At 33.6% G+C, this 27,477-nt stretch overlaps 1 protein-coding gene across 8 annotated transcripts in view; it reads left to right on the top strand.

Moving 5' to 3' along the window:
• LOC135122628 (nuclear receptor coactivator 1) overlaps positions 1 to 27,477 on the top strand; it is a 167,097-nt gene that overhangs the window by 37,211 nt on the left and 102,409 nt on the right. For 3 of the 8 annotated variants that reach the window (XM_064046921.1, XM_064046925.1, XM_064046924.1), the window contains exons 1-2: positions 5,206 to 5,520; positions 6,604 to 7,040. The exons of 3 other annotated variants lie outside the window; for them this stretch is intronic. In XM_064046921.1, coding sequence (XP_063902991.1) covers positions 7,012 to 7,040 — 29 coding nt within the window. In that variant the 5' untranslated portion in view covers positions 5,206 to 5,520; positions 6,604 to 7,011. Of the gene's footprint in view, positions 1 to 5,205; positions 5,521 to 6,520; positions 7,041 to 27,477 lie in introns of those variants that run through there. 2 more of the 8 variants (XM_064046923.1, XM_064046922.1) reach the window with 2 other exon arrangements.

The raw sequence follows: 27,477 nt of genomic DNA, 5'->3' as shown, positions 1-27,477 counted from the left end.
AGTGAGAGTGCAACATGGTTAACGTCACGTGTTTGCCAAAATAGCAAGAGTCGCATTCTGGCAATGGGCCATCGCACACCTAAGACTTCTCTCCACAGCTAAAGCCATGGTTTTGCTTTATTTGACAACATAACGAAAAAACGAAACCATCATTGTAACAACAAAGAAAGTTTTAAAAGCGAGTTAAAAACAAAACAAAAACCCATTTCTGAAAAATAATTAAGTTGGGTAATTATTCGTGTTTAACTCGCTCAGTGATTTAATATTGAGTCACGATGACGTCAGATAATAATTTGCGGCATTATATTAACGTTTATAGTTGTTACTTTTTTTAATTGTTGGAGGCTCATTCTAATTACCATTTTTATCTTCCTAATTTCCGGTTAAGTTGTCCAAATTAGCCAGGTTTTAAAATAAAGCCCAAAACAAGATCATCTTATAAGCTTTAAATTCTTGTTTGATGTGTGCGCAACACGGTACTTTCATTATTATGATAAATTTTTAACTATTACCGTGTCGTAGCTTGTGTCGCATCGTGACTTCCAAACATTACAAAGTGCGAGGCGTGGAAACAAAAAACGATATTACAATAACAAATTTTATGAATTAGCTTTCTAGGAAAAATCATCATCATGCAGATTGTAAAAAGCTCGGTTTCATTATGTCGGTGTTCTCCGAAACTATTCGCTGTCATTTGGAACGATTACTTGCAGTTTTTGCATAAACCTCCGGTCAACGCATTTGTCCTACACTTAAAATTCGTTTTATTGAAAAATTTAAATGTACCCTTATTACTTTAATTTTAGAAACGATCTTTTACCTGTACACTATTTCCATAAACATGCAGTGTTTCCAGTGTTTTGAATAACTAAAATACCACACGTGTTTCTCTAAAATATATCAGAGATATGTTCATGGCACGTTACTCCTTGTTAATGGATCTAATATGCATTCAACAATAACTCTTCCCGTGCACTTTTGTGTCTGTAAAGATCCATTATTTGTTACGGTCACTCCTACGGCAATAAATTTTATGCTGATTTCTGTTACTTGAGAATGTGGTATTTTCGCAATTGTAATAAATAAATGGCTGTAACCAGAAATCAAGACTTTGGTTAACACCTTACGGATTTATATGTAGATTATTATTATCAATGTGACTTTTGATTAGTGCAAGGGAAAAGAAGAAAGGCTACGACTATGAAAAAAAGATGATCGGAAGGAAAAAACTTTAAGTGATTGTAAAATTTAACGAATACTTTTAAATTATTTTTCATTCTATATCAAAGCCTGTGTTAAATACTTAAATAAATAAGTGCATTTGTTGATTAAGTACTTTAGTTAGAGTATCGTCGAATTTTCTATTAATGCTCTCTTATAAGGTAATTAAATCCTGTGGTATATTTACATACTTGAAAAAGAAAGAAGAAGAAGTGAAGATGGCTTTGGTTTCAGGTGTACATAATAATGCTCTTTATATCAGTTGAGATGTGGCACTAATATTAAATAAAAATGTAACATTACAAATTACAATTACGTTGTTTCGATCGCACGATAGGTATTGTTTTATATGTAGCAATCTGTAAATTTTAGACATATTCTAACGGCTGATTATAGTAATACATATTTATTATTAGTCTTGAATGTAAAAATAACGTGTAATACTTATATAACGCTTACCCAGAACAAATGGATGATGTTAAAACATATTTGACTTGTACAGAAATGACAGCTTTCGTTTAGAGAGGTCTAATTTTACCAAAGAGCAGAATTTAACATAATATTGTTCCTAACACTGCTTTAATTGAATTCTGCCACGATACTGTTGTTACTCTAGTCTAATTAATAGTCTACAGAAATGCCGTGTTGCAAACAATAAATCCTAACGAACCAACTCTCGCATTATACGTATTAATAATAAATTATTACGTCTGTTGAATTTGCAATCATAACATTTGTATGTTTGTTTCTGGCCAAAGACGTGATTGTACTAAAATTTTCTCAAAATGGCGAAGCTATTTTCACGTGCTTTCTTCTTTTAAATTATTGTTTAAATTCTTAAGACGTATGTTATATGTTATTAGAGCGAATGGAAATTATGAGGAACGTAATATTGTCGGATAATAGTTTCAACAATCTTCCCTAATTAATATTTTTTATAATTATTTTTCAAATAGGAAGTAATTTAACAGGCAATAATTTAGTTACTAGGAAAACATGTTGCATAATAAATAGACAACAGTGGATCTGAAAATATGTATTGTTGATGTGACAAACATTGCTTCAAAAAATATAACGATGATGTTACAAAATGTATCGGTTGTTCCCTGTAATTTTAGCTAGATATATTAGCTGTTACATTATTCTTCCAAAAAGTGAACAAGTGGCCTAAAAAGTTGGCGGCGGAGACTCGGGGACGGTTAGCGTTACAACATTTTCGATGTATTTAATGTAAACTATCCTCATGCGATAATTTAAAACGAAAACCTGTACCTCTATGACGAAATTGATTTACATTCAACACGGTAAGTCTGTTAACATGTCATTTGTAGTTTTAGATGGAACTCAACCTCTTCCGGTTTGTTGTTTTTTTAAACTGACCAAACTTAAAAATAGTAGGAGTGGGTTTGAACAAAAATTTTATAAACTCTGAAATATCACTGCCTAATAATGCGTATATCGTATTTTTCAAGTAATGTGTTTTGAAAAAAAAATGGTTTTGATCGGTATTTATATATAAATTTAATCAAACAAGTCGCATGACAACAACATTTGTAGACTGGAATTGGTTAAATTTAATATGTAGGTTTGGCTTTTCAAAGAGGGTTTTAACAAAAAAGAATGTTATCCATGAAAATACCTACGCATGTTTTTTTGATAATGTGGGAAGAACAGTGCTTTCAAAAATGACCATCCCTTTAAGCTATGAAAATGATGTGTGTAGACACAAACGTCAATTATTATTATTTGAGCGTTGCATATGAATATTATGATAACATTTTATTTAGTCTTCATCTGGTCATTATAACGTATTCAAATTTCGAGAAATAATGCCTTTTATAAAGCATTAAAGGTGAGTTCTTGTGTTAAAAACAGAAACAGCACGAAATATTTTCCATAAAATACAAAATTAATGGTAAGTTTCCTTCATTGAACATGTTTGTTTTTTCTACTGATATTCATAACTCATAATAATGTTTAACTAAAACATTGCGATAACTGATAAACCTGTTATTACGAAGGCTCAGTATTGTATTCATTAAAAAGAAAAATCATGTATTTACTCTCATCTTGTAATTGAATAACGTTTTCACCAAGTTTATTTTCAAACGTATTTTACTGTATTTCATCTCGCACCATTTGAACACATTTTGTCGACTTTAAACTCAATTATTTAGGTGTTACTCTGTTTGTATGTTTTTTTTTGTCCATTGGTATTGTTAATACAGAAGCACTATACATATAAAATAACATCATAAACAAATTTAAATTTACGTATTCGTAATTTGCTTGCTAATGTAGTAAACACATTTAATTAAAATGCAGCAAGAAGAATAACCTATTGTCTATTTATTTTTCTAAACGAATGTAGACTGTACTATTTCGTCTATTTTAACTTCTTATAATTTTTTACGTTAACTGATAATTTTTTATGTTTTTTATTATATATACTGTGGATATAAAAAGATGGAAAAAATGTAAAAGACTTGTTTAAGTTTAATACACAACACTCATATGTGATCTATTGCAAAATGTGAAGACATATGCTCTTTCGTCTTTAATAATCAAATTATTTCAATATTTGTACGTTATCGTTTCGTGCTTCATGTAGTCACTAAATCGTACGTGATTTTTATGTACTAATAAAATTTAATATCCCATTAGTGTCATTTATGCCTACAATGCTTGCCTTAGTAAAGATCTTCGACAATTGAAATTAAAATTTCCGTAAGTTTCGAGGTTGCAATAAGAAAACTGCTGTTTATCAGTGATTCGCTCGATTGAATGACGAGATAAAATAATTTTATGTTGAAAATCTACTTCGCATCTATATTGAAACACAAACATGAAATTAATATTCTGTTACTGCATACGACGTTTGCAAATTAACTCCATTATAAAATAGGACAAATACGACGCTGTTCGTAGTTTGGTGACTATCATGCTTTGATGGAGGGGATGTGTAATTTAAGGTTTTACAGATTAGGAACTGACCCTTTTTAACTTTTAGGTCACTTGTTAAAACAAAAAAATGGCTCATTCAATGTCGGCTAGTATCGGCATGCAGTATAACTAGCATAAGGCACGCAGGCGTATATTTTAGAGAGTATGTAAATACTGGTTGTATTGTGCGTGATATTGTAATACATTTGAATAAAATAATATGTTGATCAGGTTGTTTTATTTGCTTACACTAAAAGACTAATGAAAAGAGTACGACACTTCGTCTGCTCGACATTATTTTATGAAAGCATTTTTAGTATAATATTTTTGGTGTGCTATTGATATTTAGTTTCTGAAAAGGGACAACTAGTATATTATTTTAACACACCAATTACACTTTGTGTAAGTTATCGCATCAAAAGACTGAATATTTATGCTGGAGGAAGAAAGATAAGTAAAAAACGAGACATTCTTGCGTTTCTATATATTTTGTATGTAATGGTTAGATACTCCCATACGTTGTTTCTAAAAAAACCGTATTCTATGAAGAAATTAGCTTTTCTGTAATAAAAGTTAGACTGTAATTCATATGGGTGCTGTATTTGGAAACACACGCAGCCAACCTTCACCTGATTTTCCCCAACGATGAAGTGCAACAATGTAATGGCGCAATGTCGTGGTTTAATTTTTATAATCGCCTTATGACACATTTTACTTGTTACTTAAACAGTTAATTGTTTAAAGTTTTTTCTCATTAGTGTACACGAAATGCGAGAGTTTTCTGCGTGTATAAATAAATTTATTTACGAACTAGTTGACGATGCTTAATTTACTCTTGTTTGGTTGTAAGTCATCTGATCTACAACAACTCACTAGAGCCGATGCGGCTCTAGCGCAGATTTATCCAACAACTACACAAACTTTTAGCCGTCGATTCTGATGTTTTATTTATGTTGGCCGACACGATAGACGCAGCGCGTTCTCCGAGCACCAACTTGGCGGTGGCCCTCTACCGGCATGTTTGAACAAACGAAAAGCGAACATTAGTCAACTTGATTTCGTTGGAGGTTGTGGTGTGTCCGACTCGAGCTGTCTGTTGTTCGATCCGAGCTCTCCACATTTGAGAACACTTGTTCAAAATAATTACATTATCGTCGTAACTGTGTTGCTTCACAATATATTCGTGCAATACATTTATGTATTTGGCTTTATGTGTCTACATCAATAGAAATTTCAACCTTCCGATAGTGCTTCTTGACAGATCTCTCGTGTTTCTGAAACTCGAAAAGTGAACAGTTTTGTGTTAACATTGGTGCGACGTGGGTAAACCACCCGAGCATTCGAGTTAAATTTGAAGTATGCATAGAGGATTGTTTGCACCTGCGCATGATTAAACACATGCATTGCTCAAAACACGTGTGCTTTTGTCATCTGCTAGTCCCGAGAAAGAGAATTTAAAAACGTGATGGATGTTATTGAGTGCTGTGTATACGTAGTTTTTTTTTCGTAGAGCTTAAAATTCAACCTGTTGCCAAAAAATGCAAAAAATCCCATTGCAGGGGATGTAATTTATGTGTTGTTTGCTTTAATCCTAAAATTATGGGTTTTAATAACGTCGCCGACGGGATTGCTACTATACTTCTTGAATCGAACTTTAGGCACTTAATATAAACTGAATATTTATAAACATGTCTGGCGTGTTTAAATTAACTTAAAAGGCTAGGTCAGTTTTCTAGCTGCTGTTGTTTTTTTTAAACAATAAACAAGATCATTTACGCATTGTGTGTTTACCGGGAGATTTTTTTCGAAATATTTCGAAAACGAAATTTTTGATGCGAACCTACCGCGATGTTTCCGCTTGGATCGTTCCACTTTCGTAGGCTTATTTTTATTTATTTCGATCCTTGAGCCAATAATTTTAATGTTCAGTGGTCGGATGATATTGGACTAGATTTTTAAATTTATACTGATTCATACCCCACAGACTTTAAGTTTTATTGCAAAAAGAAGCATTTTGTCTATTTACAATAGAGTTTTGGAGAAATACAAAATATGTGTACGTAACAACGTTTAGATGTGTTTCTGTACAAGTTGCTAACTTTATACAAGAGCAAGTCGTATGTAGTACCTAATTTTACTTACTACTGTTGCTATTCTGCACTTGACGATATTGTCTTGGATTTATCGATTGATATTCATGTAGAAATTTGTGAAGTCCTATGAATAAAATCGAATCTGTGCTCGTTGTTTAAAGCGACTCGTATGGTTTCTAAAGCGTCTGGATTTATCCAGTGGTCATCAGTAACTTTATTAGTAACCACAGCGTGGTTGGTACTAATGCGTGTGTTATGTCCAGGTACAAATAATTCTTTGTGTCAACTGCCTTAGAACTCGGTGTCCACCGTCCATCAAGGTCTTTTTTTTTCAATATGTGTTTAGTGCTGCGTTTCGGCAAACATGACAACTGGTTGTTAAAAGGCTTCTCCAAGCAGAAATTCCTCGTGTGCCATCATCCTTTATATAAACTAAAACTTCACCTGTGTACTTGTGTCCAAATGTGACGCTATTTATAGAAAGCAAGTGCTGTTCGACATTTGATTACATTATGTGACTGTTGTGACGTGTACATTGTTATTCTCTTTATAAAGTGATTTCATCAAGCTGTTTTATACCAAAAGCAGTAAGGGTCCCGGAGACGGCCCTCGTACTCCAGTGGAGTTGTATAGACAAGATTTTCCCAAGGCAGAGGCGGCGGCCGGTCCAGGCGTTTTTCTCGGATCTTTGGATCGGGCCGATTATCTGCCGCCGCCTCCAGCCGCCTCTCCGCCGCCTGCAGATGTCACTCACATGTCCATCGGTTTCGTGGAGAATGCCGGGTGAGTGTGAGTTAACTTGGTTTAATTACTGAGCTCATTTTTTTCGCACTATTGAAAGTAATACAGCAGCTATCTAATGATTGACGTCTGTTTACTTTGCACTGAGTTTGAATAGAACACCTGTAGTGTAACATTTCAAAAACTAAATGTCAAATGATTACGATAAAAGTTTTCAGCACTTTTAGTTCGCCTGCATTGAGACAAACAATTGCGAAATACATTGGTATTTACACCGTATCACTGTCTGCGAACGTATTTTAGTTGTGTTCTAGCTTTTTGGTATACGTTACGCGATAACAAAATAATTGCTGGTGTCTTATCGACGGTGTAAACTACTATTTTCATATATTTTTCATCACTCATATGCTTTGTTATAATGAGGTACAGTGTAATGGTTTATGATGATTTGTGAATTATCACATCGTGGTATCAAAATGTCGATTTTAGAAGAGAATGATTGCAATCTCTCAAAATCGAATTTTATGCAAGCGCAATTTTCAAATTGCGCTACAGCCTTCTATGAAAATTGATTGAAATAGAGAAAATGCTATCAACTCGCTCCCCATATAGAAATTTTGATTTGAATTACATTATTGTAAGATCATATTTCTCAAGTGTTGACGATAAGTAAATCGAATTTTTTTGGAAAATTTTGCCCCTGATCAAGTATTTGAACAGAAATTGGAGAACAGAGTAAACAACTCACCGATTGACGGAATACATAATGGTTAACAAAATTAAAGTCACGCAGGTATTACAATAACAAAGTGGTCTTGTACTGTCAGTGAAATTGCCACATCCATTCAACCATGAATATGCTCGCTACTTGACATAATTCAATCTTATTGTGCAATTTTTCATGTAAAAATCGCACCATTTGTCATTTGTAATGCTTCTTTGTTATTTATTTATCTCGCATATTTACAGTTTGATAAATCTAACTGTCACATTGGTTTCAAGGTAGCTAATTATCAATTGTTATTGTGGTAATAAAATGGCTAATCTTCTCGTGAACCGTTTCTTTATGTATTTTTACCATAAATATAACATGTAATCGGTTTTCTGTAAGTGTATAGAATATAAATGCCGTTTTATTCTCATATTGTCCGTACCGACCCCTGTTGCAGCGAAGCTAAATGAGTTCCTAGATCGGTCCACATGTTACAATTCATCGTGATACAGGCGCGATGACCATTTTTATTCAAGTTGTAGAAATGGTAAATTAATTACGAAATTGTAAAAGTACAAGTCACAGAATTTAAACGCTTTAACAGAAGTGCAAAATCGTTGTCTTATTTTAATTGTACTTGGAATTGTTTACATAGTGTTTGATATATGCACCTACAACGCTTGCTTTCGCTTCGAAAGTTTTTATCTATTGTATGTGTATTAACACTTTTATGCGAGCGTCATTTTACTGTCTATGTTTAGGCAAAATTTTAAAGAAGTACTTAGATGTCTCATGAGACTTTGGAAGAAATTGTATTTCTTTGTGAAGTCCAGTCACTAGTTTTATTACATATCCGCTTTGCTAACAAATTAGATTGATTATTATCCACTTTCACTTTTTTGACGTATTTAGTGTTAATTTACACACTGCACTGTAAGTTATACTTCTGTAGCTGTCACGATGGGAATACGAATCACTACATTTATACAAAAAATAAATAAATAACCAATATGGCAGAATACGTAACGATCTAGAAAAAAGAGTTATACACCAAATTAACTCCTAAAAGTAAGTGAACAACGATATTGTTAAAGTAAGACACACAGGTTCATTAAACCCAAATCATGAAATCACACATCAAAAATGTTAAAATAGAGAAATCTGCAATGGCAAAACATTGCTTTGATGCAGGTTATTTTTTTCAATGACATTGACCTTCTAAAAAGAGCAATAGAATCTTAATATACTGGAAGCCGTTTACATGAAAAGATACAAGGATAAATTTTTAAACAATGACCTGGCTTCTTTTTCTAATTGTAAAATTGATGGACTTAACTAAATAGTGACGTCGTTCGGTGATTTATTTATCACATCTTTAATTGTAACTTGGTCTTTCGTTGAAAGATTGTTACGTATTTAGTGGAGTCGTTTTAAAAATTTTATTTTTTGTGAACATTTTATCTTTACGTTTCATGCGTTTTTATGGATATGTACATTCAGAATCATTGATTGTACTCCTACCGGTGGGGCCCGACCAGAAATACACATTTGGTTTCAAATAATAATAATAATAAACAGTTTTGTGAAGCGTATGGCGTTTCCTTTATTTGTTCGTTTTATATAATAAGTTTGATGGGCTAATTTCACAAATTTAACCTAGGATTAATCTGTTATTTCACCGTCGTACTTCTATACGTGCTTGTTATTAAAATTGTTGTAGTAAAATAACCTGCAATTTTCGTTTATTGTGAGTCAATAATAACAGTTTAATATATTATATACCATACGAATTGTAAACCTCAATCTTGCGTGACGTAATTACATTTTGCCTCCGTTGACTGGTACACAACTGTTAGAAAATTCCTTTATCCTGTTCCAGTTTTTTCTGATCACATCGTTGAGGAGAGTGAAGCATTTTTTATTATGATAGTCTCATTATATATATTTAAGTTTTAATACACACACACAGTTTACAATCACAAATTGATAATAATTAGTCGTATTTTTCAAATCAACGTTGTTTAATACTGCATATAAAACAAATACGCTTCTAAATAGATTGTAACTCGTCTCAGGTCTATTTGGTTAACAATGAAGTGTTTTAAATGTGGGTATAATAATAATAGCATATTAGATGATAGCCTTGGAATTCAACATGGTCTGTTTCCAACTGACTCTTCTAATTTTACACAAAGATTCTTGTTTTGAACAAGCCTTCGCAAGTTTCGATGAAGAATTGCGAAGAAGCAAAGGTTTTCGACTTAATTGGCTATTAATACATCAGGGAACGAATTTTTCGCCATTCGCAGTTTTTTCTTTATATTATTTACAATTGTTTGTAATTCGCAGATCATCAGAGTGACGACTTTTGCACGCAATTTAGTTATGTTATTGTCCGAGAAACTTCTGCTGTAAACGCTGATTGGTTAATCAAAATGATTTCACTGCTTGCCGGGAGAACATAACATAAACAAAAACATTTTATTTTTAAAAGGTGTTTAATGTGATTCTATATTCCGATTGTGGGTTATTGTCCCAAAAAAATGTGACCTTCTCCGTGGCTAATGAGTCACAAGTACTCTGCACTATTTCGAGAGTTAGCAGCCGGCATAGGTGTTTTCTGAGATCATGCCACGTTTCATAATTTATAAACGCAACGCGAAGAACAAGAAGTAGATTTAAATCTATGTGTTGTAAACTGTTGATGTTTGTGCTCATTATCAACTCACTAATACGCCAGAAATTATCACAACGCAAACATGTTTACTACTGTTAAACGACCAAAGCTGTTTAAAAAAGAGCCTGCTATTTCGTTACGTATGAGAAATCGTGTATACGTATGCGGTATGTCTAAAAATACTTCTCATTGTGTAGGTCAGGCATCATATCTAAACATTTTTTAAGTGATGGGATTAGACTGCAAATTGAAGTTGTTGGCTTGTTGTTATATCGTGCATGTGTTTTTAAATTATGCAGATAACGTTGTTGACAATTTCTAGAAAATATTTTGTGTACCAACAGTTCAAAGAATTTGTTGTCGCTGATATGGTTGTTCCAACCAATGCAGTAAGATAATCGAATACACGAGGAAAGAACTTGTGGCATTAATATTAAACATACAGTGGATAGTGTGCCATAACGAAAGCAAATATATTGCGCAATAAAACTAATAGTGTGGCATAATACCCAATATTAATTACGTCATGAAATGTGGATTGGAAATTATTTTATCCAGTTCATATACATGATTAGACGGACAAATTGCTGATTGTTAAGAATTCTTGATAATTTAAATAACTAGAGTAATAAATGACACCCCGTTGCTTGACCGAGATGAATATGTTGTAATCAACCCAGTGAATACGTGAAATTAAAATTTATTCTCTATTCTGCGGTTTGTATACAAATATTGATCTGTTTGTTATGTGTACATGTGGTTTTTAAGATAACTTTGTTTATCCGTGTTTTTTATAACCTACTGATTAAAAAGTGGCTTTGTATTGACCGTAATAAATGCACTTGTCTTACTTGGGTAATTTTTAGGTCATGCGATTTTTCCTAGAATAGTTTTATGCTATTTACTAGTGTTTCATTTATTTTGGAATAATAGGAAAAATATTCAAAATGTCACGTCTATCAAGCATTACGTGCTGTTCTCTCAAACGTAACAGACAGTACTCACGCTGGGAATTTTATATTGTGAATTCTGTGTAAATATCGAAAAAAAGAATCTAATAAAACTAATAATCTTCTAATGCAGTGCATAAGATGGAATGGTCTGAGAACCATAGTAAATATCGTGCCGAGAGCATTGTTGTGAGGTTTATTAAACCTGATAATGAAAATAATGAAAGTAATAACATAGTGTTTATTTAATTTATTTATTAATTCATACTTTTGATCGACATAGTAAAGTGCCCTCTCTGAAGTTTAAATTTGGAACTGATTTATTGCGTAGATAATTTACCAACCTTTTGTAAATTTAATTTTTGCATAAAAACACAAAAAGCAAGAACCATCTTTAGTTGTTTTAGTTAGTTGTTTGTAATATAATTAAATAGGTATTAAGTATTAACAAAAAATACATATTTATTGTCTAATAATAAAATATGTCACATGTTATACCTATATTTATTTTTAAATCCGTAAGATTTATAATTAATTATATCGGGTGATTTTTTAAATTTTTGTTACAGTAGGCCATGACAATTACGTGAGCCGTTTTCATTGCACTGTTGATGTACGCGTCATGGCCGATTAGAGCAAAAGTTGAAAAAAATCACACGTTATTTCTTGTATACACGTCAGTATGCGGATTGAATGTATAACTTTTCGACACGTAATCTCTAGAGTTTAAAGTGTAACAAACTCTTTTGTTTTTGCAAATGACATTATTATTATTTCAAACACTTGTAGAATCTTTTACCTGGCTTGTATCGTACTCGCTGGCTGTTGGGTTAGGAGGAAACGTCAGCGAAGGACACGGGCTGGGAGCTTTCGATAATTCTGTTAACATATCACAATTAACATTGATCCGAGCGGTGGGCAATATACCTAACCCTTCATCGATTTAATTTGAGTGTGTAAAAGAGGTGTCGTCTCATATTGGTAGTTTTTGTAATACACTTTTCCATTATCAGAGTAAAATGCAGACCGTTAAGGCATACAGAAAACCTACACTATATAAGTTCATGTGTGAAGAAGTGACATTGCCATACTCTCTCCATAAAAGTTACTTAGTAACTGATCATATAAATAGTAAATGAACAAAAAACTCGCAGGTATTCTAATGTTTTCTTTTTCGTAAAATATACCAATTTTCAAATCAATTTTGAATTCATACTTTTAAAAGAATATCAATTTACATATTAAATCGCATTGGAACGACAAGAAAATAATAATTCGACGTGGTCTGAATTGCGTTTTACTATTGATACTTTTGACGGGTTTTACTTATGTTCATAATCAGAGAGCGGACTACAACGGGTAACTTTCAAAGTAATGCAAAGGCTCAATCCCTAATTTCAGGCAGTAAGGTTCGATTGCAGTTTAAGTAACAAATAAACCTTAGTTATCGCTATGTACTTTAACAATTACACCTTTTTTTTCTAAATTGTCCTCTGTACAGCCGAGTTTGTAATGCCATGATCGTTTCATTTTGTACCTAATGTGTAGTATCAAACCTGAATATGCGTGAATTTGAAGGAAAAACTAACCCTTTTTTGTACCGTACAGTTGGTCAGCTGAAGGTTAATTGCTTCCATGAGCGATTTAGGTGCATCATTGCACTGGAGGTTTGCCGTGTTACCTGCTGGAATCCGCTCTTTCTTCATTATACTCGAGTTTTAAAAAACTTGTGGTTGGAATTAATATTTGAAGTAGAAATTGTAAATATTGTTGTCCACACTGTGATATGTATAATCAGAACAAGAGAGTAAGAAGCTTTGGCTTGTTTTTACATAGGGTGTAGTTTAGAGTGCTAACATTTTTGCAAAAAGATTGAATGTTTTCAAGTACCTTTATTTGACAGGCGTTGGAATCTATTGTTGATTTTGACTGGTGTAACAGTTTTGATGCAAGTCAAACACAATTATAGAGTTTAATATTTTGCATATTTCAGACAGGCAACATCTTGAAATAACGCCATCAATTTACCATGATTATGATAACCTTAAAATGTTTGCAAGATTTCAGAGCATACGGTTTTGCAGTTTCAAAGTTAAATTATTGTAAAGTATTGTTATACAATTTTAATTTTATTTCCAAATATCTAGATGTCTAAGGTGAAAATCGACACGGATTCACACACCAAGTCCAGGAGTATCTTCTTCTATAAAATAAAAAAAATACTGTTACTTATAAGTTGTGGAGATGACGTCATCCCATTGGTGATGGGGATGATTAGTCAACTTTGGTTAGTGTTTTACCATCTACACGATCTTCCCAATATACACACAAAATTTGACAACAAGCGGTCCGGTAGTTTGAGAGATCACGTGGCTAATAAAAATGGATACAGACGCCAGACAGACAAACAAACGCCAGACAGACGGAAACGGGAGACCACTTTTTCGTACCCTCGAGCTCATGCCTGATGGTAATTGTTAATTTGACACAATACAGGGGATTCGAAAATGACGCATTAACTCTGACACGTTGTCAAGGATTGTTTATTGATTAAAAACAAATTATTTAAAAAATCATTCGACCCAAATGTAGAAGAAAGCTTTCAAATTTTATTTTTAATTTTGGAAGTATTATATGTATTGTTACGTTGAACGGGTGATTAAAATTGGCGTGGGTAAAACTTAACAATTTATTTCTTACAAACTAGACTTTACACGACTAACTATTACAGCGATTATAACATAATTCCGGCGCAACTTCTCTTGACTCAAGTAGCTGAATAACGATCGTTCCCGATGGTGACCTCTATGTAAACCCCTATTCCCTTCTCGATGTTTCGCCATCGAGGTCTTTCTGGAATCCATCGCGAATTCCGCTTCCAGGCCTTTCTTTAGCGAACACCGCTTCGACCGACGGATGACTTATAGTACATACTAGAAGAAATACATACATACTAGAAGACCCATAGGCGTCGTACCGGGGCGGCGTATGGGTTTATGTACTTCGTAACAATATGTATCTATCCATATTTTTCTTCATTTCAAAATTGTATTTAAAAAACATGAGCATAGCATGGGCTGATTCTAATTTTTCACCGTTGTAAATCTGTATCTATTTTGTAAGTGAACGTCAAATTGATATAAGGAATTTTTTAATGATTTTTCTCGAACTGACACTTGTGAACTTAATAATATACCTCTGAATTAGTAGGCCAATTTTGAATCACTCTATTAGATATTCTGTATTTGAAATGAAGTATCATTGGTAATAAAGTAATGGAATTATTCATAAATAGAGAGAATGAAAACAAATGTCAAATGTCCCCGAAACTCAATTTATTTTAGTTTTTCCACAGTCCTTGCCCTCATATTCAGCAGTTGCGACTTAATTTTATTACTTAACATTTTACAAACTAAAAACAAACGAAACGTGTTTTAGTTTTTTTGCTCCTCTGCAAGAAAAGAGTGAACCAATTTATTTGAAATAGAATATTCGTCTGATTGATAATGATAACATTATAAAATATGCTTGGTAGAATGAAGTAATGCCCTTGCGACTGCACAGGTGCCTCGGGTTTCACTAATAGCTGTAAGCATGTGTATGTAAGTATTTCTAAACTATGGCAAATTCACCTTTATGGGTTTTTGAATCTTCGACTTGATGTGAATCGGAAAACTGATATGATACCGAGCTCAATGTTCGCTGGGTTACATATTTGGCGTAAGAGACTGATTTGAAAGAGTTAAGTAGAAAAGGAAAAATTGAAGCGAAGAAAAAACTGAAGAACTAAAAAACCGCTCCATTGCAACAAAGAACTGTTGTCCAAGTAGGAAATTTGGGGCGTGATCTGCGAACAAATAAGCTAACAAAGCATGAATTGTTCCAAGGTCTAACGTTTGTTATTAGGAGAAATAGGAAGCAGAACTACGTAATAGAGGAAAGAACGAAGTTTGAAATTACATTTCATAAAAATCTATTACAAAATACAAAATTGTTTCACCTTGTTTGATTTAATTTTAGATAAAAGTATTATGTACACGATACATTCAAATATAAAAAAAGCGAAAATTAGGCAGTAGTTACCAATAATTTTCAACACAATTCAAACCATCACAAAATTGCCTATTTGAAATTAGTTGAATAGAAGCTAAATTTAAGGCAATTTGAGTGTATCATTTTTTTTTTTTTTTGGTTTTATGGGGCAAATAATAACAGTGTTCAAATTGATTTAAGTACTACCAATTGGGATAAGAAGTTTGTTTTTGCAAGTTGTGAACTATTCAGCGATGCGATGATACATTACGTATGCATCGAATAATAATGCTACATATACAGGGTTACTAAAAAGTATGAATACAGCTAAATATTTCCAGAACGGTTTATGAGAACTCATTGAAATTTGGTATACGTACTACAGATAAAAGTATTCAAACTCAATCCTCTGAAATGTTATAGAAATTTCCATCATTTTCATTTGTTTTGGAAATACAGTTATAATGTTTTTGAAAAAAGCATTTTTTTCTGCATTGAGTGAAGTAAGACATGACTTTATTTGCACTAAAAATAAATATAAACACATTAGAATAATACATTTTGGAAAATGTGAAATTTATTTGGCCTAGGAAATGTTTATGTAAATCATTAGTCTTTACGGTGTGTGCGTTGATAGGAAAATTAACTAAAGTTAATAATAATCGTAAAAATAACAAACAAAATCCAAATTGTATTGTTTTAATTTTTTTTACCGTTTATGTATTTGAAATAAAAATGTTAAAAAATTTGCCTTTGCGATTTTTTATTCCATAAAATAAATCTGATCGTTAACCATATAATAGTTTAACGGTGATAATTTATATTGAAAATGAAAATGACTGGTAAATTCTAGGAGTAGTTTTTTAAAACAAAAATTATTTAGAATTATCGACAATATTATAATTTCATTTTACATTGACAAAACTTAACTAGACAGAATGTTGTATTACAACATAGAAGTAGGCCCTTTGCCAAACTCACTAACTTGTGACTAAGTAGAAAGTTGGCTCTAAATATTTGTTGGAAAGAAAAATAAAAAACTCACTAAAATATCGATTATTTGAAAATATTTGAACAATTTGAATTTTATTTAGCGATTTGTCAACGCATTCCGAAGATCTCAGAACTAATTACTTTTAGCGCCTACTCGAAGTTTTTCGAACACATTTTATTTGACGTTTAAATGTTTAATTATGCACCAGTTATAATGATAATCCCTGATGTGAACAAGTCTAGAATGTAAAATCAGTAAAAGTGTTTTAATTCGCATGGTTAAAAAAAATTGAATCTAATTTGTCCTAATTTAAAAAGGATGCATACCTGTTGAACCACAAAAAATGGCAAGTACTTCTGATGTAAAATGGATAATTGTAGTGCCAAAAAAAGAATCTCCAACACGCACAAAGTGCTTGTTGAGCCCCTGTGTAAAAATTATAATTCACCGACCGATACCTAAAAATAACTAGCGGTTACCAAATACATCGTTATGCACTTTCGACATGTTCGCTGGAAGGAAGAATCTTCGGAAAGCGATGACGAAGTAGACAAAATTCCGAACCTTGTGGTTTTTAACTGCGCCATTTCCTACAGAAGCTGAATTGGAAATAAAATGATTGAATCACAAATCGTGCTGTTTCTGGCCTTATGAAAAACGAATGGTTTCCGCCATCCCGTTGTCGATTTTCATCACAGAAGAACCGGTGTGTCGGTGGCGACGGTGACGACGACGTTGTTTACCGCTCACAGCCTTGGCCTTGACGCGGTGACTGCTCCCGAGCTCGCTCCCTCCACTGAGCCCCCGAGATGCCCCAGTGCCCCCCAATCCCTGCCCGTCGGACGCGACTTCGCGGTTCGCGATTCTAACTTCATACTCATAGAAAACGCTTTGCTGTGCACCGTTTTTCTGTCCAACAACCGTTCGCGCTCCATCATGGGCTCCCACGTTAATTGTCGTTTTTCACAGCGGAACTTTTGATGTCACGCCGTCACTTTTTTATTTTTGGCTTTTCAGCGAATGGCTGAGAGGCTTTTTGGCTTGCGAAAAAATTTGCGCTTTTTACGAAATGAATTATTGGTTTCCTGATGAGATCGAAGCTTGGAGTTTGGCTGACGTGACTGCACCACGTTTAGGCTAGATTTTATGCAGTGATATTCTTCAAATTGGGTTGTGAGATGGAAGGTCGTAAGTTTTTCTTGATAAATTTAAATTTTTCTATTGGTGCTACTACTTGTTTATGAATTTATACTGTGCGTGTTCACGCTTAATAAAGAAGTACTTATTTACATATAGATAGATATTTATTGACACTTTTTCACTCTAGAAGCAACATAAATGTTCTAATGAAGTTTATAAGAACTGTGGACGGTGTCCGGTTTTATTACAATTGTAGTAAATTAGAAGAACGAGCTGTTTGTCCATTCATTATAATTAATTCTACAATTTAGTTACTGTAATAATTTATGTACTTGTTTAATTTGTGTTTGTTGTGAAGAAATTTAGTATGTATTATGTACTTGTTTTTATTACAGTTATAGTTTTTAAGTGACGTGCATTTCTAAAATGTTTGTTATTTCCAAAATATCAAATACATTTTTGCAAGGAATAATTCAACAGTGAAGAATAGACGCACGAATTTTTCACACGGGCTACAATTAAAAAAAGATCTTCATAACGTAGTAACGCTTCGAGAATTAGTTAATAAGACATAATTTTTTGGTGTCTCCTGCAAACAATCAGACATGGAATTTCGTCAGTGAGTGTAGCAGCTTCTGCTTTATATTCTAAATTTCCATATAAAATAACAGGTATTGCCACCATTGTAGGCAACATACAAGCATTTTTTTATGAGATGTCTACTGACATGTGCTTCAAAGTACGTTTAATATTTATACCAAGTGCTTCCTCTGTTAGCTACAGTTTTTACTTTAGATTACATTCTGTATATGGACAAAATCACCTCAGTCTAGTGTGAAAATTAATTGATTACATTGTGCACACTCAGTCATGAAAGTATATTTACTTTCTACAGTTCAGTTCTAACTCGTGTATAGTTGAAAATATTTTTAGAAAGCTTTAAGCCAAGTTCTATTTTTGTATCGTCAGCGATTTAGGAAATGCAGAAAAGTGGGAACAGAAGTCCTATGGTTTAGTGGTCATAAAAAATGTAGAGAAAAAATTGGTCGAAGGTGTTCGTTCGCCCTTAAAGTATAGTCCGTCCAATCCGCCTCCTTTAAAAACCCATAAAATTTGATTATGTGATTTTCGTTGTGTGATAGCCTCTATAAAATAAAAACCAGTGGCGTAATTACCATCCCCGCACCCCTGCGCCGCGGGGGTGCAAATTCCAAGGGGGGGGGGGGGTGTGTCGCAGAAACGTGGTCAATATGAAATACATTTTAAGCAGATAACCAGTGGGAAAAAACCTAGATATTCCCAGTTTCTCAGTACATGCTTAACGTCGACTGTTTATGTTTTATATGTACTTCGAAAGAATTCTACTACAAGCATCATCGGCTAAAAGAAAATTAAATTTGATTGATTTTGTCTCCTCCCTGTAGAAGAGAGGGCTAGTTAATTAATTAACTACACTCAGTTCTTTCTCAAAAACAGTCATAAATTTGAAAAACATTTGTATAAGACGATTCTTGCCCAGATAGCGGCGTTAACGCAGATTGTCAACAAATATTCATTATCAGTGACTGTTAAACGGCTACAGCCAACAAACTCAACCATACATGTGAGAGTTTGTACAGGTCCGGTCCCGCGGCAATTCGGGCCCAGCGATGAATATGAAAACAGAAACACCTGACTTATCAGTCGGTAATGATTAAGAGTGGGGTCATTCCCCAGGGGGTCTCCACCCCCCAGTCCACTCCTCGTTGATCAGCGACTTCAATTCACAGCGTCGTCTTCGGCGCCGCATCTCCTGGTGACGTCGAGTTACCTAAAATCACCCTAGCTGCACAGTTTCGAAGATCACTGTCAGGGCCAAAGTGAAGAGGACACCTCCACGTCCATACTGTCACTGTAAACCGGGTAATCTCCCAACCTAACCAGTAAACGTATTCTTTGTTGTATTCGGTTGCTACCACCGCCACCACCGGCCAGGACACCCCTTTTTCGCGAACCTGCTGTGTCATGGACCAAAGGCACCTCACCTGGGCTCGCCCTCAGTGCCCAGGAATATACCATGGGATCTGCCGGAGATTTTACACGTCAACACTACTCTCATCAACATGTTAACAACCAACTCTTTGCTCTTACGTTTCACCCAACCCGAGTCCGACCCTGTCACCGAACACAGCTGGGCCTTCGCGCCCAGCTTACTCAAACTGCCTACCCTCAAAAAGTATCCTCGGCATCTGAGATATCTGTCTTAAGTGGAGGTTAATAATTAAAACTGATTGGCTTTGTCGTCTTTACGACCTGCATTAAAAATTCTGCTGATATTTGTGAAAATTGTACAATGACGGACGAATTTTGATTGACGATTTACGATACTTCTAATTATTATCATGAAATAGTTGCAAGATTTCACAGCATTTGGTTTTTGCAGTTTCAAAGCTAAATTATAAAGTATTGTTATAAAATTTAGATTTTTTTTTTTAAATCTGGATGTCAAGGGTAAAAACTCAAAACTGCTCCATAAATCACATATGTAGAAGCATGCTATTTTATCAAATTTAGACAACATTTATTCAGCAGAGTTGCCATTTGTCATGCTTCCTGTAACCTAAAAACGTTTCCAAGATTTCAGAGCATTCGGTTTTACAGTTTTAAAATTAAATTTTAAAATGAAATTTTAAATTTTTTCACAAAAATCTGGATGTCCAGGGTTAAAATTCAACACGGATTCTTAAATCACATATGCAGGAGTATGTGTGATTTAACAACATTTAAGGAAGATTTATTCGGCAAAATTTTTAATAAAGTCATCATTTTTAGGGGGACATTAACGAAAAATTTTGAGGTCAGAAAATGTCGAGAAAACATAAAAGTAGCCGGTCGTCCAATGGATTCGATTACAATACTTCCTTCGTTTACGCCTAGAAAGTAAAAACAAAAATTTACAAAACATTGTAATTAATTCTTTTTACAAATACCAGAAGTGTTCATTTGTTTGAACATGTCCTATAATATGACGTATTGTTTGCTTTCTTGAAATTGATCTTACCAACAGTGTGTGTAATCGTGTTTGTTCAGGATAATTTGTCAATTTTTGGTTTGTTTTTTGAAAATGTGCCCACGAAAATAGGATTGCCATTGAAAATATCTGTATTTTTTTACACGAAACTTCCTTGTATATAATTTGACACACGAAAATTGTTTTGACAAACAAAACTTTATCCATTTGTGCATCAAAAAAGATAAAGGAATAAAAGTTGTTGCTTCGCTTAATATAACTAATTAAACTAGTTAAAACTAGAAAAATGTGCTTAAATGAACAACAGAAGTTAAGGTTTTTTGTAATCTGCACAAGAATTGATTTTCTTAAAAAAAATTCGACTATTTAAAGTTTTTTGTATTTTTCTATGGAAAACAAATAAAAAGAAATCCTCTAGGAAACTCAATCCGGGGACATACTGTTATTTCAATACAATACCACATTTGTTTTTACTTTATTTAAAATCGTCGTCTAAATTAATTCGCTATTAAAGTCTCCCCAATCCCTTAAGACTGACACATGGCGGCGCTTACATCAGGAGGGAAAGGAACCGGTAATTCCGGTTGAATATCTGACTATTTGACAATTTGACTATAAGATAACGACCGATAATGTAACGACATAGTAATGCGGTGTATACTATTTACATTGAATAAATAAGATTATTTGAATTCCATGCGATCAAATTTATATAAGGAGGAACAAAGCGGTACTTTTCGGACATTTTGGTAATGTTATTAATTCAGACACATCAAATTTTGCTTTAGCACAGTGAAAAAAGGGATTACAGGTTCATATAATTCCAGAAAGGAGTGACACCTTTTGATATTTTCCTTTGATAAGTCGGACGATTGTAACCAATTGGAGAGACTTTAATAGCAAATCAGCGAAGACGACGGTTTACATATACAGTAAACCCTCGTTAACACGAACCCGTCGGGACCACGATCTTGACCATTTCGTGTTAACCGAATTCGCCATAACCGAAAATCACTTTTTGACATTTTAACACAAATATAACAAAAACAACTTATTTAAGCTGAATTTTTTTTCGTATTAGATTTCTAACAATGCCATTCTTAAATTTCTAACCAAATTTTGAACATTAATACTAGTACTACATACATATAAAATTTCATGGATCAATTTTCCTAAACAACTTTGCGAAAAAATTTGACGCAAATGATCCCAACACTATTTTTTTTATTTGAGATCGGGTTTTCAGAATGGTGGACTATGTAGATTTTGGAATGGTGAACTTTTTAGCTACTGCAGTTTGCATTTTCGTTTTGATATTAATGGATTTTTGGCCTCGTTTTGGTTTTTGCTATGCCATTTTGGACGTTAGCACATTAAACAATAAGAACGAACTGATTACAACTCGGTAAACCACACAGAGACATACTTTTGTGTTGTGCTTACTAGATACCCATTAAGATAAAGTAAATCGTATTTGAGCACGATGCAAAGAGTTTGCACTTTTTGTTCGCGTTAACCGAGTGATTTTATATGAAAATTATAAGTTGGGGCCGAAAAAGTTGTTCGAGTTTCGTATTAACCGAATTTCGTGTAAACCGAATTAAGTTGCATTCGTTTTATAAGTGGACTGTTTGGGACTTCGCTTCCAGTTCGTAATAACGAGGTGTTTGTCTTAACCGAGTTCGAAGTAACGAGGGTTTACTGTAGTATCTAGCTAACTTATTCAGCAAAGTTGTGAATTGTCAAATTCAGAATACCTTTTAATATCCTACAAAAATTTTTTTGAAACTCCATATAACTATTACTTTATTATTATATTTGCAAACATACAGTTGCCGCCAAAAAATTTCAGACGTCAATGTCATTCAGTCGTCAGATAGTGTAAAGCAACCTTTAGATGTTTAGGTATTTTGAAAGTTTGACATTCCAGCTGTCCGAAATAATGACAATAAAGCATAGACTACATTAAAATTTTTGACATGACAGAAAAGTGATGTTTGAAATTTTTCGTCGGGAACTGTATTTTACAATAACATTGTAAGTATATTAAAAAAACAAACCTTTCGACATTGAAAGTTTGAAACGTTGCCGAATTAGATTTGTTAAAAACGCCATCCTATTATGTTAAATTATGTATTCCCCTTTTGTATTCTGTAGTTCTACTCGCGCTTAATAGTTCACAAAGAATACAATGATTGCTGATAGCACGCGCAATCAATAAATATGGTAGATTCGAATGCGTTTAGAATAAATACAGGAAGCATGGTTAGTTGAAGCCATGTCGAAACTGTTAAAGGTAATTTCGAAAAGTAAAAAATGACTCGTGCTGCCATGGGCCGACTACGTGCTCAGTATTTTATTTTCGGTGTTCTTTCTATGGGTTATAGATCAATTAAATCTGAAATCTTTCAGTTTGCGCTGACTTTTATTTTTGCGAAACACGTAGTTCAACATGTTATACCAGAGCTTATGAAATTACGACAGGTAAAAAGGAAAAAGATTGCTATCTACGGCGCCCGCACATGCGAGTTCTGCTGCCTTGGAGACGGTCTCCTTCACGTTTATAGATGTCATTATGCCTACATTATGACACATAATGAAAAGAAATCGTCGAAAGTGAAACGTAAGGTGCGTACCGTAGCGTAGATTATATCTCTATTATATCTTACCATCGTGCATAAAGCTGTCTTGTTTGGCCGAATGTTCACGGTGAGGGATCTAAGGGTAAGAATTTTGGAAGACAGTTTTTGAGCACGTAATATGCGAAAGTATGTATGAAGGTAATCATTCTAGGGAGTAAGAAGACGCTTTATGTTAGAATTGTATATATATTTCTTTTATTTCACGCTTTAAATTATAATTAAGACGTTGAAGAATGGAAGTGGCAAAAATATTCCACTGCGAATAGCGACAAACATCCCAAGCATTACGCGACCGTCAAACCAGAATATCAAGTGTAGTATGGAAATAGTTTCAAGTAACTATCAGTATAAACAATTTTTCGTCTTTCTGGAACGTGCAGAGAATCGTTAGACCTCTAATTCTATTGAGAAATGTATTTATGACAAAGGTGGTGGAGAGGTGTTTTATTTGGTTAGAATTTTTCATTAGATTTTGTCGTTTCCTCGTAACAACAAAACGAATAATGAGCGAAATGACTGGTAATAATGGTTCTTTTTTCTTTTAAAAACTCATCATATGTAGTTTAGTGAAGTAATTTAGGAACTAGGGTTATAATAATGCGAGGATGATTGTGGATAAAGTATTTTAATTGCGTCTTTTGCGGTGCAATAAACTGCCGTCTGCGGTCTAGCCCGATGAAGCATATATGAGGGCTAAAATTGCTTTGAAAGAACATTTTCACGCTTTTTGTAGTCATCTTTCTCTCCTGCCGTATTATAGAAATACCTATACGATACCCATTATATAATTACATACTTCCACTTTCTTGGATGAGTACTTCTTGATAGAAAATTGAATATTCTTTTTGAAATTTCGCGATAATGGTTACGAGTTAATTTTGTTTATTTTTAGTGAGCAAACACAATATTGTTTGTGTACATACATCGTCCCGTAATTATACAGTGACATTAACTGTAAATACAAAATAGAGATATGACATTTGGTTCTGGCTCTATTGATTAAAACATATTACATTTTCTTCATAACAGCATGGTGTGCAGATATATTTAATCATCCAAATCGAGAGCGTGATGTGCTCACCCTTTTGTTGAGAACTTTTCCAGTATGTGGCAGCTTACACAGCTTATTTGGATAGCCGATGATAAATTTGGTTCGGACAACATCCTGCGGAGATCGGAAGTGAACACCCTTTCGTAAGATAACTCCGTTATATTGTAGGATGTCGATACGGAAATTGACTTACTTAGCAACATCCTAATGTTATCGATTCTTTTTCTTCGGCAAATGGCAGAATATATTCAAATGTGGACGATGCCAGTACAATTTAAAACAGCCAGAGGCTTTTCGTATTTGTTCGGAACTGGAACTAGAAAAATGTTCAGCCCTTGTTGCAGCTGATAACGACATACGATAGTGTTATGTGGCGCCGAGTTGACGCTCTTCGTCTGCAATTTAAGTCCCCTGGAATCCCGCTTGTTTCTAGGAGAATTTATCTTTATTGCAAGTAGAGGATAAGCGACAGCGACCAAACCAGACGAAATCCTTGCAAGGACGTTGGATGTAGAGTCTCCTCATATGTTACCGCCGAGGGCGGATTGGTCTCATAATAGGCGTCTTTGGTGATTCCAGGATACAGTTACTTCTCCAAACTAAAGCTATCAGAATGTGATTTCTGGCTTTGGGCTTTTCTGTAGTATATGTTCGAGGATTTATAAAAATAACGTCACAAATTACTAAATCTTATTCTATGAGAATGTCGTTTCATACCCGTCAACATGAAAATCCATAATTTAGTTGTTACTTATGCTGTTTGATTTTTTTATCTGAAGGTAGTGCTTGCTTGCTTTAAATCATGTCAGTAAAACATGTCTTGTTATGATGTAATATAATATTATACATGTACTATGAAATTATAGGGTGATTATATTATCAACTTTCCATAGGATGTTTTTCTAGTTTAACTTCATAACATTCCATTGTGGAAACTCTATTGGAGACTGCTCTGCAGAAAAAATATTGACTTTTAAATCATGTTTTAAGAGCCACCTCAGGCCATAATAAGAAAGCTGTTTTAGCAAGTAAGTATGTACTTTGCCTTACTTCAATTTTATTGCGCCACTAAATTAATTGATATATTTGGATCTCAATCTTTTACTACTTGATCCGCACATTTCAGTATCAACAATTTTTGAAACATTTCAAGAACTTGAAGTCAGCGAAAAATTTGTTGTTTTTGCTTCAATTATAAAACTTTGCGTTAAGTTATATTTGAATGTGAAAGATCGTTAAAGAAATGATAAAAGCAAATTAATTCATACAATCTCCCTTTCTTCCAAATATGGAAAAAACTAGTAATCAAGGAACGTTGAAAGAATAGTGGTTTTTTTTTGTTAGATCCTGTTGTCCAATAGAGAAAAACGTCATGTTTTCAGACGTCAAAGAATCCCGGTTTTGTTGACAATTGAGGCTTTTCCAGCAAGATTTATAACAGGACAAAAAGCGAAGCATATACTAAGATATGGTACATAAGAGTTTTATCTTGTCGTGAGATATATGCTTATTCAAGTCGATCCAAGATAAGTATCCCTGGATTCCATAATCTTTCAAAACAAAATATTTCTTGTGTCGTCTAAAAATGTAGATTGAATCAATACGTTAAGAGTAACGGTCTTGGAAGAGTTTGCAACTGACGAATATTTATTAAACCAATTGCGTGAGTTTTTGATATAGGATTTTTTAATTCTGCGTACTTTTGTTGTATGAGTGTAAGGTAGAAGTGTATTATAATAAAGTCCATTTTACGAATCTGTAATTCTGTTTTCTTGGAATTTTGTAGCTTCTAAAATATGAAAAAATACGTCTCCCGTTTTTTTCTCTCCATCTATATTCTGCCATCTGTCAACGTTTTTATTAGATAATAAGCATTCACGTTCGGTAGAAGTAACTAACAGAAACTTTTCTGTGGTTAAGTTGCAATCTTAAGATCACTAGAAATTTAAGATTGGCATCAACTGTCTAATTTTCTAATTCAAATGTCAAATATGAATTGTGTGGAAAAAACGAAGTTTTTCTGATTTCAACACGCTTCGTTTCTAGAAAATCCTTAAATACAGCGTGGAAACAGTTTCCATAAAAGTAATCACGAGAAAACTCATTTTAAAGGAAAAGAAACAAGAAATATTTCGTGGTTTTCAAAAAATTGGGTAAAACGGAAACAGTTAAACTGGTGGCAGAAATATTCTCCGTAAAGTTCGCTAGTGTTGTCGAGTGTTTTTCCAATTTTAAAATAATACAGATACAGCGGCGCTTGTGCCGTTAATATTATAATCAGAATCAGAAAGACGACTGCGCAGATTTATATACCTACATGCTTTGTTGGTTCCGTTCTACAATTGGTTTTTAAGTTTTATATAATCGTTATTGTTTTGTAAGAGGTAAAACACTTGGCTTTGAAAATAATTGTACATATTACACGTATAAATTTAGGTTTCCGAAGGCGAAGTTTTTCACATTTTAAACACGTTATAGCTGCCAGAATCAAATTTCTAAGGCGGTACCTATCTCCAATTGCGTGATTGTGGTGAAGATTTACTTTTCATTTTCTTGAATAAGACATGGATATACCAGAACGGATCCATGGTGAAATTGTGGATCCATGATGATGACATCAAAGCTTGTCCTCCTAAAAAAACTAGTGAAGGGAAAAGATTCAAAATTTTACATGCGGGTTGCTCTTTGGGCTTTTAGAGGGATGCGATTTTCTCCTTGGTTCAAAAATAGATTCACCAGATTACCACAAAACCATCACATTTTCGATATTTGACCTTTACTTACTTACATGTCACATTTTTGATAGCTACTTTCTGACATTCCAGTAATACATTATACACTAGAACAATTATGTCCGCAGTTACAGAGCTTAAAAAAAAAGTTACCAAATCTAGTTACATCTACCGAACGTGAATTCCTTATAGATAATGCTAGAAATTACTCAACTGACTGCTGTAAAATTTTAGATTCATTTTAAAAACATTACGTAGATGGTAAATTACTAACCAAAATTTGTCTAATTACCCCCACCAAAAATTTGATTGACTTCAAATTTTGCCAAATAAATCCTCTTTTAATATGTGCAAACTACTATATTCCTATGCTTCCTATGTTTTAGTCCCTGTAGATTTATAACCGTGTAGATTGATTTGGAAAAATTCAAAATGGTACAACAAAATACTACTGGACTTGGAACCTACAAAGGGTTGTTGTGATAATTTTCACGTTTTAAGGTTGTTGTGAACGTGGTAAATCATTAATCACAAGCTCA

Source organism: Zophobas morio, unplaced genomic scaffold (genome assembly GCF_036711695.1).
Source record: "Zophobas morio isolate AGI-343-1 ecotype UQ-CSIRO unplaced genomic scaffold, CSIRO_AGI_Zmor_V1 ptg000005l, whole genome shotgun sequence".
NCBI classification, from domain to species: Eukaryota; Metazoa; Arthropoda; class Insecta; order Coleoptera; family Tenebrionidae; genus Zophobas; species Zophobas morio.
The sequence above is the reverse complement of the archived record's forward strand: the minus strand, read 5'-3'. Positions and strand labels throughout refer to the sequence as shown.